Here is a 13,510-nt window from a genome sequence, read left to right as displayed (position 1 = left end):
TTGCCCCCCCCCACCCCCCTCGGGGGCGGGGGCCGCCACATGGCCGCCGGGTGGTTCACGGTGGTAATTTGGTTCCGCGCGCAAAAGTTTTGCCTGCCCCCCCCCCCCCCCCCCCCCCTTCCCCCCCCCCCCCCCCCCCCCCCCCTTCCTTCTCTCCTACAGGGAAAAAGCTAACCTGGAGTCCGAAAAAAACAGCGAGTACGCCCGCGAGAAGATGTGGAGCCGCATCCACCTGATCCCCGTGCTGCAGGCCGAGGAGGACCGCGACCTCGTCCGCCGCCACCTGGCCGACCAGGCGCGCGAGAAGGAGCTCATGGGCGAGAACTTCAAGGTCTACCATGGCGATAGGTCAGTTTTATTCTCCATCCACCCTTTTTGTCCCTTGTCTTTTCGCTGGCGTCCTTCTACCCCTTAATGGACTTCCCCCAGGACTGATCGATGATTGGGAATCTGCAGATACGTCCGCCCGACATTCGCTGTCACGCCCAGCGACCGGTCAAAATAGATTGGCGGAAGGAAGTGGAGTGGAGTGGAGCGGGAGTTGAACGGGCCTGGAAGCCTACAACGGTGCCTTCTACGTCTACCGGAAGAGGTCTGGGAGGATGGGGATTAGTTGCCCGGGGGTAGGAATCCGGCTGGGTTGTTTGTATATACGTACGGCTGATTGACTGGGAGAATAGGCCCATGGAATGGAATTTCTGTGAAAATGAAGAGGAAAAGAAGCTGAAGGATCTTGGTCCTGATTTGTTGACGTCTGAACAAATACCTTGCTCATTGTTGAAGGGGGTCGTCGAATTACCAAATCACCAGATCGGCAAATACAGGAGGACTCGGCACGTACAACACACTCACAGCAGCGAAGGCAAGGTCTCAGGACAAGAAGCATTGTCATAATTACTGTCCATACGGTTATCGTTACAACCAACCAACCGTTCCACCATGGCATACACGCATCCCAACCCCGCGCAGGATATCCCCGAAACGCCAACGACGCCCCAGGATAAAGGAAACAAAGGAAAGGTAGGTACGTAACCAACAAACTCCACACCACTTTCTCAAGCGGAAGCCTGGACCACCCTGAACCCCTCCGACACCAGCTTGGTGATATCCTCGTTCTTGTGCTGCAGCAGGCCCAGCGCAAACGCAACGTCGCTCCACTGCCGCTCCGTGTCGCAGCGCGGCAGGCGGGCCGCCAGCTTCTCCGCCAGCTGCCTGGCATGCTTGTCCTGTTTTGGGGGTATCGTCAGTCATGGCACGGTGTAGATTTGATTCAGAGAAAGGGGAAAGAAGACGTCTAGACAGCTGGTCAAAGACAGATCGAAGGCTTACCTTCTCGACAAACCCAAGCAAGAACTTGATGACCCTCTTGAAGCTCTCCTCCTGTATCGACTGGTCTGCGCTGAGCAGGCTGAACATGTCGACAAAGTGGTTGTACACGGCGTTGTCCTTTGTGCTCAGCTCGGAGAAGAACATCTTTGCCAGGTCGGCGATGCGCTTGTCGTCGTCCTCGAGGCACTTTGCCATCTCGCCCAGCTGGCCCTTGACCTTGACCTGTCCCGCGAGGATGAGGAAGGTGAGCGTCATGAGGCAGGTGCGCTTGACGCTCGGCTCCGGGTCCGCCAGCCGCCGGTACAGGAAGTCGGTGTTCTCGTCGATCAGGTGGTTGAAGCAGACGGCCATGTCGCCCAGCCCGATGACGGCGTTGGACCGCACCGTCGCGTCGGTGCTGCGTTCCATGATGGTGATGAGCAGCGGGAGGTTGGCCTCGCAGTACTCGGCGCTCACGCACATGAGCTTGGCGAGGCAGAGCGTTGCCGCCGCCTGCAGGCCGCGGTCCTTGTAGGTCGTGTTGTTGGCGCAGATCTCCGACACGAGGGGGCCGTAGAGGGCGAGCAGGCTGCTGGGTCCGAAGAGGAGCTCGCGCTCCCGGATGTGCGCCATGGCGTCGGTGAAGTCGTCTTCCGTGGTGCCGCCGATGAGGTCAAGCTCGTCCCCTTCTTCCTCCTGGTCCTGGGGCTTGTCCTTCGCCGCGGCCGACTTCCGCGATGACGTCGAGGCTGAGAGGGAGGCTGCCGCGGCATTCTTCTCTTTCTCTTGCTTGCGCCGCTTAAAGTCCAGCTCGCATAGCTCGAGGTGCACAATCTGCTTGATGGCGACGTGGCCGACGATAAAGAGGAGCTGCGAGAGCGCGATGACGCCGTCCTTGTTGTTCGACTTCTTGGCGGCCGACGACGACTGAGATTGCGATGGTCCGATAACTGTCGTCTCTGCACCGTCCTCGCCTTCGTCTCCGGCGCCCGAGTTGGGTTCTGGATGCTGGGTTTCGTCGCGCGAGCTGGGCCGGGAGCTCTGAGGCGCGGAAAAGACCTGCTTGGTCTTGTGGCGGATAATCTCGGAGCAGAGAACGTCGGGATGTCTCGCGACGGCGTAGATGGCATTGATGGCCTGTTCGGCCACGCCGAACCACTCCTTACTCTCGGACGGCACCTCGGTGATAGCAGCGAGCTTGGCGAGGACGGCGTGCTCGTTAGGCAACCTGGAGAACTTAACCGCAGAGTCCTTGGATTGCCGGCCGGTAGGGTTGATCCTGCTCAGAGCAACGCAAGTGTACTTTGCCAGCTGCAGATCGGCGCGTCCATGGGCACCGAGACCTGTCCTGAGCATGGTCTCCATCTCGCCGACGACTATTTCCGGGCTGGCGGTGGCGAGCATGCCGAGGACGATGATGGCGCCTCGCCTCTGGGTCCGCGAGATTTCCCGCCTCTGCACGCCGTACACCTGCCACAGCTTGGCAATGACCATGTCCGAGATCATGCCGCCTTTCATCATCGTGCTCAGCAGCTGCTCGAGCGATGTGAGCTCGGCCGGAGTTGCACCAAAGGTCAAGCTGATCATGTTGCGAGCGATATAGTTCGCGGCATCATTGGGGCTGAAGGCGTCGGGCGCCTCGAAGAACAGTCGCTTGTAGCAATCGATGAGATGTGTCTGGACGCCCTTGCCTTCGTCGCTATTGCCCTTGGTCCAGATGAGCCTGAGCATCCGCCGAATGCCCACCTTGTTCTGCTCGATGTTGTAGGCGTCGCCGATCTCGAAGTAGTCCATCGCCTCGATGACCTCGCTCTTGTTCTTGGAGCCCAGGAGTTGGCAGACCGTTCCTGTGGCCTCGTGCAGCACGTCGATGAACTTCAAGGCCTCGCTGTAGTACCGCTTGGTGAGCGTCAGCTTCTCAATCGCCTCAGACGTGGCAGCCTCTTCTTGGGCTTTTCGGATCGCCGCAATCTTTTCCTCGTCGGTCATTTCCGAGACCTGCTTCTTAGGTGACTCTAGCTGAGTCGCCTCGTCAAGCAGCTCGTTATCAACAGTGGTATTGGCCTTGTCTTCGCCCAGCCCGGGGGCGCCGGCAGGGGGCTTCAGAGCACTGAGCTCCGATTCTACCTTCTCGAGACGCTCCTGCCAGTCCTTTCTTGACAACTGTGCTCCGTGCAGGGCAGTGAACGGGTGTGTCCTGATGAGTGTCCCGAGCAGCTTGACGGCATTTCGCCTGACGTGGCTACTCTTGTCTTCGAGGCTTCGGCAGGCGAGCTCAGCCGCCTTCTGGCGCCGCTTGGGGAATTTCTGGTCGAGATCGCAGAGTTTGACATAGACCTGGATAGTCCGGCATCTGCAGTAAGGGTTGATGTCGAGGAAGCGTTCCTCCAAGACGTCAAAGAAGGCATTCATCTGCGTCTTGTGGTTCTCGCTGCGCTCGTCGGTCTTGGTGAGATGCGCAAGCATGTTTCCAAACACCTCGATCAAGGCGCTCCGAAGAGTGTACGACTGTGAAGAGTTAGGATTCCCAGGCTGGACTACAGGGTGGGAAATGGTGCATGACTTATGAATCTTACCTCGCTGTCCAGCTGCTTGGCCATCAATGTCACCTGCTTGATCACCAGTCTCGGGGCCAACTCGGAGAGCTTGATCATGAAGGCAGATACAGACTTGGGGCCCTTGGTATCATTGCTATTGAACTCCTTGTTACTGAGTTCCCTCAAGATCTCGTCCGCAAGCTGTGGATAGTCGTATTGCTCTGCCAGGATATGTAGGAACTCGGCCATCGGCTCTGACAGGTGCTCGAAATAGGTCAAGTTCTGGACGATTGAAATTTGCGCGGCTGTTCGATAAGTCAGAAAGGTGAACACTAGTTGTTGGAATAGAAAGACTGTGCATACCGTATCCATGGCCGTGATGCTTTACAGCGACACACAAGACTTTGAAGGCGTGCATGCGGATGCTGGTGTTCTTGGCCCGCTGCTCGCTCTCGAGAATCATGTAGACTGGTCTCGTAAGTAGCCCTACAAAGGTATCTCTCTCAGGTGTGGTGAGGAAGATCTTCCCCAGCTTGAGTCGCAACACCTTGCACATGGTATTGAGCGCTGTCTCGAGCTGGGCCGACGAGTCCCAGCTGTTATCCTTGGCTGCTGCATCTTTCTTGCCCCGGGGCTTGCCGCGGCCGCGTGCTGCGGATGTTGTCGAGGATTTCTCGGCGGCTTTGGTCTCGACGGCGGCGATTGTCCACTGCAGGAGGAAGCCGTAAACCTCGAGCAGCTGCTTGTGATGCGCTACGAGCTCCTGCTCGTCGGATTCGAGGTCGTTGTGGATGATGTCGGCTTCGGTGGCGAGCCCGGATGTGATGAGGTCGAATATCTTGCTCAGGGCGTGGGCCGAGAGGAAAGACGTGTATCTAGATTGTTTGAAGAGCTCAGAACCTAGTTCTCGTCCAGGAGGGCGCAACCGTGGGCGAGCAGAGGAAGACGAAGACAAAGCCAAGGATAAATATGATACTGGGGCAGAAGAAATGGGGGCGCACTTGAGAAGGAACTGTAACGAGTCAAAGTGGGCGCTTCGTGTGATTGCGTCCGGGTTCTCGGCGACGGCATCAACGATGGGGTTCAGCACTCCATTAATGATGCCGTTGTCCGCCAGCGATTCCGGGTCACTCTCATAGTCAACCAGCGCGCCATCCGCCTCCGGGGTGGGGATGGAGGCGGGATCGCTCATATAATGCTTGAGCGCATCGTTGATGTCGAAGTTTATGTTGTCCATGGCGGACGGTGGAGGGCGGGGGTGCTTGCTGCTCTGCGACAGGTGCAGACGAAGGTCAGTAAGAAAGAAAAGAAGAAACAGCGAAATGGACTGTCAAAAATATCGGATGCTGGCGGTTGGAGCCGAGTGCCAAACGCACAAAGATGGAAGCTTTGCGCCGTGATGATACCGCTTCGACTTCGGCTTCTCGATGTGTGGGTGACAGTTGTGTTGTCTGCGCCTTAGCAACGGTTTGTTTGTTTTCTTTGGAAAAAGCTGCGACGCGACTCCCCGCAGTGCACTGACCACCAACTAAAATCGCGTCAGAGTGTATGGAATACCTCACAGGTACCAGATGTACCCCTCCAAATATCAGCAAATCCCTGCCAATTGGCTTCCATTGTTTCCTCGTCTGGATTTGCTGTCGATTGATTGATTGAGCTATACATTCCTCGGTATACTCATGCAGAGCCGCTGAGGCCTGAATTGCTCTGGCTCGAAACGTGTGGTTCCCCTCCTCAGCGTCCTCGAGCTTCCCTCCACCCTCGTCCTTGCAATGTCGGCAACTATCCGCCGTCGACGAGCTGGTTCATTTCGGATACACGAAGATGTCCCGTCCACCGAAGATACCGAGATGAACGAGGATGTGGCCGAGGGGAACGAAGAAGACGATGCTGCCCACCGGGGAGAAGACCTGGACGGTCAAGAGTCGAACTATTCCGAGAGTTCGGATGACGATAGGGTGGATGCCAACGTCCAGATCGACATGGAGAAGCTGCAGAACAGTTTCCCAGGCTTCCGACAGAAATACCGGTTGATCAAGAGGATTGGAGAAGGTATGGATTGCCAATTGGCCCAAGTTCCAAGCATAAGTTCAAAAGCTAACCACTCGATTGTCGGCAGGCACCTTTTCTACCGTTTACAAAGCCGAAGACCTCCAATACAACCGCTACGACAATGGCTGGGACATAGAAAAAGAGAACGAGAAGTGGTCAACTCCTCCCCTCAAACGCCTGGTCAGCCAGACCTCCAGCAGCAACCTAGAGGAAACATCCCAGTTGCAGAGCCAACAGAGGAGACAGCAGGAACAACACCAGCGGCAACGGCGACCCAAATATGTCGCCATAAAGAAGATCTATGTGACCTCGTCGCCGCACCGGATCCTCAACGAGCTCGAACTGCTCCATGACCTGCGCGGCTGCCCCTCGGTGTGTCCACTGATCACGGCCTTCCGCCAAACCGACCAGGTGGTGGCTATCTTGCCCTACTTTCGGCACTCGGACTTCAGGGAGTACTTCCGAAATATGTCCATCATGGACACGGCCATCTACCTGCGCGCGTTGTTCCTGGCATTGGATGGGGTACACGCACACGGCATCCTCCACAGAGACATCAAACCTACCAACTTCCTCTACGACCCGACCACGCAGCGCGGGGTGCTGGTGGATTTCGGACTCGCCGAGCGGGAGGGCGTCGACTGCAAGCCTTGCGTGTGCCACGACGACCCGACGACGCGCAAGTCCCGCTTGCGCGCGGCCTTGCACGCGTCGTCGGCGCCCAACAACGGCTACCCCAAGAACGACACGCGGCCGTCGCGGCGGGCGAACCGGGCCGGCACGCGGGGGTTCCGGGCGCCCGAGGTGCTGTTCAAGTGCACGGAGCAGACGACCAAGATCGACATCTGGTCGGCGGGCGTCATCCTGCTGACCATCCTGTCGCGGCGGTTCCCCTTCTTCAACTCGGCCGACGACGTCGAGGCCATGATCGAGATCGCCACCATCTTCGGGCAGAAGCGCATGCGCGCCGCGGGCCAGCTGCACGGCTGCATGTTCGAGACGAGCATCCCCACCATCGGCACCGCCGGCTTCTCGCTCGAGCGTATCATCCTCTGGAGCACGTGCCGCAGCGACTCGGGTGAGGGCCTCACCGACGAGGAGAAGCTGGCCCTCGAGTTCCTCGGCCGCTGCCTGGACCTGGACCCGAGCAGGAGGATCAGCGCCGAAGAGGCACTGCAGCATGATTTCTTGCGCATGGGGCTGGATGGCCAGGAGTCTGCGGAGCTTGGCGAGGACGACGAGATGGATATCCTCAAGGTGTAAAGTAAGGAAGAAGGCGTAATTACGGTGGAGTTTTGGCATGTGTGGGAGTCCGGAGGGGTTTGATATTCCTGTGTGTATAGATTATTGTACATCTACTAGTCGCGTGATTGCTTACCTTTTATTTGCTCCCCTCGAACTGGCTTGAAGCGAGAACCCAAGGTTCGTCATCGATTGGAATTGGTTCGCTCGTTTAAGGTCGTGGAAACTTGGCCGGTTGATCCAGCATCATAGGTAGTGAACAACGAGCCTCACCGCGGAAAAAAAAAAAAAAAAGTCATCATCAAGTGGCGGGAATGTCTTTTCTTTTTCAGTCAGAACACCATTTGTAGAATCCATTTCATGCAAATGCCAAACGCCCGACCGAGGTTTCTCCCTCCAGTCCAGCCAGCCAGCGAGTGAGCCTCCGAGTTTCTTCCTCTTGAGCCCGCGTGGCTGCTTGCCAAGATGCCCGGCCTATTCCGCCCTTCAGCAGGTCAGGTACCTATCCCCTTCCCCCGCCTTGTGCAAAACCGAAAGTCCCATACGGCAGCCCCTTCATGCAACCAGCTGGACGACGCCACCGGCCTCCGTGATCTTCTTCTCCGCCAGCTTGCTGACCCATCTTGCGCGCACGACGAGGGGAACCTCAGGCAGGCGGCCCTTGCCCAGCACCTTGGAGTAGCCGAGAGGGAGGAGGTCGAGGACGGGGACGGTGTCCTTCTTCTCGCCAGAGACGTAGGCGTCGCGAACCTCGGCGGGGACGAGCGACCAGAGCTTATCGACGTTCACGATGGGCTTCCAGAAGTGGTTCTGCTGCTTGTGGAAGTACCGCATACCGACCTTACCGAAGTAACCGGGATGGTACTTGTCGAGATTGGTACGGTGGCTGTGGGTGTGCATGGTCAGCAATCGGCTCACTGTGGTTTTCCGAGCAGCTGCTGCTATCTCGACGGCGGTTCCGGGCTGCGACTCACTGGTGTTGACCACCGGCCAGACCACGACCACCTGGATGCTTCCTGTGCTTGCCAACACGACCCTTTCCTGCGGACACGTGGCCGCGGCTGTTGAGAGAAGATATACGTTAGCAAGCTTGTTCGTTCCGGTCATCCATTGTCTGCCCTCCTCCTGCTGCCGCCGTGGAGAACCTCATCGAGGTCCTCCCAAACTGCCCCGCGTCGCGATTGAAGGAATCTCCTCCCCGGACATCGAATCCATCTCTTTCACGGCAGCAGGTAGGTATTCGGGATGCAAGGCTTCGGGAAGTAAGTAGACGTACTGCTTGCGGGTTTTCGAGAATCTGGTGGGCATCTTGACGGCGGCCTGAGATGCTGATGGTTTGTTGATGTGCTGATGGAAATTTTCCTCGAAGTCGGCCGAATTTCCAGGTCTGGTGTGGGTGGTTCTCCGTGTGGCCTTGATAAGTCTCGCGCCCAATGAAATTGATTAAGCGAGTGGGTCGGCAATGGGGTTAGCCAGCCCTGGACCCTAAACCGATAATATGCCATGTGCCTCGTCAGGTGAGCTTGAATTTGCAATCACATCACAGGCACGGACCACTCTTATTATTCATGGCACTCTCAGGAGCATCGTACATGGGTACCTGATTCCCGAGTACCCTCTACCGGAGTCTCACCGGACGCGAGCACCGTCTTGAGGTTCCTGGGATCTTTCCCCCTTCATATCCACATCAGTACATCCGATATCTTCAATTCCGCGGTTCAGCCCAAGTACAGCCGAGAAGCCTCATCCTGTCTTGAAATCAGTCCGTACTCGCCTGTGCGACGGCTTGAGAGCGGCAATATCACGTGACCCCCGGAGAAGGCTCACTCTGAGTCGAGTGCCTCCCAAATCCCCCTTTTCCACACAGCTGCCCGGTTGGTTCGAGTCAGCAGCGATTTTGCAAAGCGCTTATAATGGGCATCCCAGAAGCTCTACAATGGCACCGGACCAACTCACATCACTGACTAGCGACAATGAGATTATCAATTTCCATCACCCCTTCACTCCTTACGATGTCCAGCTCCAGTTCATGCGCGCCGTTTACGACGTGCTGCAGCGAGGCGAAGGCCAAGTTGGCATATTAGAGAGTCCTACGGGAACGGTATGTGGCATCCAGCTCGCCTATTAGCTTTCTATCCTATATCCGGTATATGTCCGCTCTCGTAATGTCATGGCCTCAATAACGGAACAAGCCCATTTTCCCCTTGCGAGGATATGTGGTTGATGCCGGAAACACTCCTCTGTCTTCTGGCCCTTCTGTCCATACAAAGGGGCCTGCCACCCCAATGACTAACCCATCTTTGTAGGGAAAATCTCTCTCGCTCATCTGTTCCGCATTGTCATGGTTGAGGAACTACAAGAAAGAGCAGTATGAAATATCAATCAATACTTCGAAGGCAGGAATGGAGGGCGAACCAGACTGGATTATTGAGCATACTCTACGTCGAAAACGCGACGAGTTGGCAACACGGTGGGAGGAAAGAGAAGCAAGACTGGCGAGGATTCGGGCAAAAGAAAAGTCGATGGAGCAGCGTAGCAATAAGCGGCGACGGATAGAGGAACCCACCTCAAGGACTAAAGATGCAACCACCGACGAGGAAGCCGAGTTCCTTCTCGATGATTGGAATGAGGACGATGAAGTTGGAGACGATGATCCAATGTCCATGTTCAGCAAAGAGACAAGGGCTCTGATGGAGAAGGTCGGTCTCGGCGTGTCTAAGAAGGAGGACGAGGAAGAAGAGCAGGATGACGAACTCAAGGTGAACCCTTGCCCAGAGCCGCAGATATCCGGCTGCTGCTCAGAAGCTTATGTGTCCAGGTCTTCTACACTTCGAGAACACATTCTCAGCTCTCGCAGTTCATTTCCGAACTTCGTCGGCCCGTCTTCCCTCCTTCCATGCCCCCCAACATGGCCGATTCGACTCGCGAAGAAGCTAAAACCGGTCCACACGGGGAGGGGGTGAAGCACATTCCACTTTCCTCCCGTCAAAGACTGTGCGTTAATCCATCCGTCGCACGACTTGGCTCGTTGAGTGCGATCAACGATCGATGTACGGAGCTCCAGCAGCCAAAATCCAAAGACAAATGCCCGTTTGTACCCAAGTCGGATAACTTAAGTAATACGCACCAATTCCGTGACACAGCCTTGGCCACCCTTCCGGACATCGAGGATATGTTCCAGCTTGGCAAGTCACTGCAAGTCTGTCCCTACTACGCATCGCGGACCGCCATACCAGGTGCGGAGATTATCACTCTTCCATATCCCTTGCTTCTACAGAAGAGCGCCAGGGACGCTCTCGGCATCAAATTAGAAGGTAATATTGTCATCATCGACGAGGCACACAACATCATGGATGCTGTGGCGAACGTGCATGCGGCCGACATCCGACTCAGCGAACTGCGGAAGGCAAGGCAGATTCTCGGCATATACGTCAAGAGGTTTGGGAAAAAACTCAAGGGCGAGAACCGAGTTATGGTTGCCCAGGTTGTTCGAGTCGTGGATGCGCTGAGCGAGTGGCTGGATGGTGCTCTAAAGGTCAAGGTTTGTGCCCCGATAACTGACGCGAGTGGCTTCCCATTGACATGCTATTCCCAAGGGCGACCGGGGAATCACGGATCCAAATACTCTCCTCAAGGGGAGAGGGGCCGACCAGGTGAATCTTTACAAGCTCATAGGATATATCCGAGAATCGAAATTGGCATACAAGGTCGAAGGCTACGCGAGTCACATCGAAGAGTCGGAAGCTTCCTCAACACACAAAACATCCTCGACACCGGTCTTGCACACTCTTCAGTCCTTCCTCGCGGCACTTACCAACCTGTCCAGCGAAGGTCGCGTGTTCTACGAGAGGCTACCTGGCCCGCCTTCGGATATCAAGCTCTCTTATCTCCTCCTATCGCCAACACACGCATTCTCCTCGATCGCGGCGAGTGCGCGGGCGGTCATCCTCGCTGGAGGAACAATGTCGCCCTTTGACGACTACAAGGCCCATCTCTTCCCATATCTAGGTGTGGACAAGATCACCACCCTCAGCTGTGGGCACGTCATCCCGAGCTCCAACCTCTGTGTCTGGACGCTTGCCTCGATGCGGCCCAACACTGCAAAGACAAATGCAGCCGGTGATTCTGCAAGCAGTGGTGTGTTCGAGTTCAGTTTCCAGAAGCGCAGCAACAAGGGGATGATACGCCAGCTTGGAGTTGCGATGCTCAACATCTGCTCTGCCGTTCCGGACGGAGTCGTCGTGTTCTTCCCCAGCTACGGCTACCTCGACGAAGTGGTAGCGACGTGGGAGGCCCCCGATCCAGCGGGCGGCCCTGGCGCGAAGACGTTGTGGGACCGGCTGGAGTCGAAGAAGGCCGTCTTCAGGGAGACCAAGGGAGGGTCCAGCGAGGAAGTGCTTCAGGAATACAGCGCCGCAATTCTGGGCGAGGGAGGAGCGGGGGGTAGTAACACGTCCAGCGCTCGCGGAGCCCTCCTGCTCAGCGTCGTGGGCGGCAAAATGAGCGAGGGGATCAACTTCTCCGACCGGCTGGGCCGGTGCGTCGTCATCATCGGCCTCCCGTACCCGAACATCAACTCTCCGGAGTGGAAGGCGAGGCTCGAGTACATCGAATCTTCGACTCTGGCTCGATTAACCAGTAGCCCGACGACCGACGGCCCACCTGCTGGACGCGAAGGAGCGGCAGCGGCAGCGGCAGCGGCCAAGCAGGCTGCCAGGGACTTCTACGAGAACGCGTGCATGCGGGCCGTGAACCAGAGCATCGGCAGGGCGATACGGCACCAGAACGACTATGCCGCGATCGTGCTCGTCGACCGGCGGTTCGGCACGGAGAGGATACAGGGGAAGCTGCCCGGGTGGATCCGCGGGGGGATGGCGCAGGGGAGCGAGGAGAAGGGGCTGCAGGGGCTGATGGGGGCGTTGAGTGGTTTCTTTCGAGGGAAGAAGGAACAGCTGTAGAGAGTAACCCGCGTGTGACACTTCTGCCTGTACTGTACTATAGGTGAATTGCATGTCGAGACGAGAGTGACACTGCAGTATGTACCGTACTGTACATACCTATTTTCCAATTCCGGTGGTTGCACACGCGGTTCTACGCCATTGCTTAGCTCCGCACCATTTTGCGCCGTTACAACCTCAGAAATCCGCCCCGTGTGCAAGCCGGTCGCCGTGCCGACGCCAACTGTTGCAACTGCCGACCGCGACGAATCCGACCAGCCCCACACATATATAATCAACGCCCGAGGTCCATCTCCAAGCAACCTTCACTCACCCACTCCGTCCAGCAAACAATGTCCACCAAAGTCGATGTCCTGATATGCGGGAGCGGCTCGGCGGGCCTCTGCGCCGCCATCTGCCTCGCGCGGCACGGCGTCGACTACAGGGTGCTGGAGCGACGGCCCGGCGCGCTGGAGGTCGGGTAGGCCGACGGCGTGTAGTGCCGCACAGTCGAGGTGTTTGACAGCTTCAGCATAGACGAGGACACGCTCAAGGAAGCGTAACACGTGCTGGAGGTCGCGTTCTGGTCTGCCGGCGGTGGTGGTGGGGGGATTAGGAGGTCGCATTCTGCGGCTGATAGGAGACTGCGTTGAGCCACCACCCGGATGTCATTCTTAACCAGGCGAGGCTGAATGAGCTGATGATTGGGGAGCTGGGGAGGAGTGGAGTGCCGCCGATCGAGTATGGGTACGAGGTGAGGAGCATCGAGGTTGATGAGGCGATGGCGGGGGACCCCGACGCAAACTGTGTTTGGGTCACGGCTGTGAGGAACGGGGTGGAGGAGGTTTATGATGCGAAATACGTATTGGTAAGTGTGATATCTGTTTGTCTCGCCGTGCTGGCCCGGACGACGGACGCCTGGCTGCCGGTGTGACTGTCGGCATCAAGTTCCCCAGCACTCAGGTCGTGCGATTCCGTGATGCCCGCGCCGTCCAGCTGCTGAAGGCGCTGCCGGCCGACTGCCGGTGAAATGTAGGCCTGCCCTGCTGTTGGGTTTTGTTGTTGTATCCCAACTGGGTTGCTGATCTTGTTCCACAGGTTTGCACAAGGTCTTCGTCGATGAAGAGAGCTACAACTCTGGCCACGGACTCGTATATGACAGTTACAGGATTGACCCCAAGGTCGGTGCGTTGCTGGTTGTGCGGCCGGATCAATGTAAGTGCTTTTTGGAGTTTGGTCCCGGCCCGGTCCGGTCCCCGTCCCCATGAGCTCACTCAACGTGCTGAAACGATACAGACACGGCCAAGATCTGTGCACTTGAAGATGTCGACAAGATTGGCGACTTCTTCTCCGGTTTCCTCTTGCCAGTCGAGAGCTTGGAGACATGAAAATAGGAAGGGGGGTGTCATATAATTACCAGGCGAGTCCGGAGAC

The 13,510-nt window shown here is 57.1% G+C and overlaps 6 protein-coding genes across 6 annotated transcripts in view; 4 read left to right on the top strand and 2 right to left on the bottom strand.

Moving 5' to 3' along the window:
• QBC33DRAFT_551401 (GRIM-19) overlaps nucleotides 1-935 on the top strand; it is a 1,851-nt gene extending 916 nt beyond the window's left edge. The window contains exons 3-4 of the mRNA XM_060429180.1: nucleotides 196-348; nucleotides 457-935. Coding sequence (XP_060278965.1) covers nucleotides 196-348; nucleotides 457-505 — 202 coding nt within the window. The 3' untranslated portion in view covers nucleotides 506-935. The remainder of the gene's footprint in view (nucleotides 1-195; nucleotides 349-456) is intronic.
• Nucleotides 870-5,297, bottom strand: QBC33DRAFT_551396 (condensin-like protein). Its single transcript, XM_060429179.1, has 5 exons — nucleotides 4,847-5,297; nucleotides 4,209-4,720; nucleotides 3,885-4,150; nucleotides 1,330-3,816; nucleotides 870-1,226 (listed from the first exon to the last, which is right to left on the bottom strand). The coding sequence occupies exons 1-5, from the start codon at nucleotides 5,080-5,082 to the stop codon at nucleotides 1,056-1,058; spliced, it is 3,672 nt and encodes a 1,223-aa protein (XP_060278964.1). The 5' UTR covers nucleotides 5,083-5,297; the 3' UTR covers nucleotides 870-1,055.
• Nucleotides 5,298-5,383: 86 nt separating this feature from the next.
• On the top strand, nucleotides 5,384-7,417 carry QBC33DRAFT_551395 (kinase-like protein). Its single transcript, XM_060429178.1, has 2 exons — nucleotides 5,384-5,897; nucleotides 5,965-7,417. Exons 1-2 carry the CDS (start codon nucleotides 5,618-5,620, stop codon nucleotides 7,158-7,160), a joined length of 1,476 nt encoding a protein of 491 aa, XP_060278963.1. The 5' UTR covers nucleotides 5,384-5,617; the 3' UTR covers nucleotides 7,161-7,417.
• A 277-nt stretch (nucleotides 7,418-7,694) lies between these two features.
• Nucleotides 7,695-8,447, bottom strand: QBC33DRAFT_581551 (ribosomal protein L18e/L15P; the record flags this gene model as incomplete). Its single annotated transcript, XM_060431272.1, has 3 exons — nucleotides 7,695-8,025; nucleotides 8,114-8,200; nucleotides 8,416-8,447. The coding sequence occupies 3 exons, from the start codon at nucleotides 8,445-8,447 to the stop codon at nucleotides 7,695-7,697; spliced, it is 450 nt and encodes a 149-aa protein (XP_060278962.1).
• Nucleotides 8,448-8,695: 248 nt separating this feature from the next.
• Nucleotides 8,696-12,254, top strand: QBC33DRAFT_500653 (ATP-dependent DNA helicase chl1). The gene is made up of 4 exons (XM_060425678.1): nucleotides 8,696-9,240; nucleotides 9,446-9,898; nucleotides 9,958-10,680; nucleotides 10,736-12,254. Exons 1-4 carry the CDS (start codon nucleotides 9,076-9,078, stop codon nucleotides 12,095-12,097), a joined length of 2,703 nt encoding a protein of 900 aa, XP_060278961.1. The 5' UTR covers nucleotides 8,696-9,075; the 3' UTR covers nucleotides 12,098-12,254.
• A 175-nt stretch (nucleotides 12,255-12,429) lies between these two features.
• QBC33DRAFT_574006 (thioredoxin-like protein) lies at nucleotides 12,430-13,508 on the top strand (the record flags this gene model as incomplete). Its single annotated transcript, XM_060430730.1, has 6 exons — nucleotides 12,430-12,557; nucleotides 12,609-12,635; nucleotides 12,731-12,944; nucleotides 13,025-13,097; nucleotides 13,175-13,291; nucleotides 13,373-13,508. The coding sequence occupies 6 exons, from the start codon at nucleotides 12,430-12,432 to the stop codon at nucleotides 13,462-13,464; spliced, it is 651 nt and encodes a 216-aa protein (XP_060278960.1). The 3' UTR covers nucleotides 13,465-13,508.
• Nucleotides 13,509-13,510: the final 2 nt, after the last annotated feature.

The sequence above is a fragment of the Phialemonium atrogriseum genome (genome assembly GCF_030411735.1).
Source record: "Phialemonium atrogriseum strain 8032-3 unplaced genomic scaffold QBC33scaffold_38, whole genome shotgun sequence".
Classification (NCBI taxonomy): domain Eukaryota; kingdom Fungi; phylum Ascomycota; class Sordariomycetes; order Cephalothecales; family Cephalothecaceae; genus Phialemonium; species Phialemonium atrogriseum.
The sequence above is the reverse complement of the archived record's forward strand: the minus strand, read 5'-3'. Positions and strand labels throughout refer to the sequence as shown.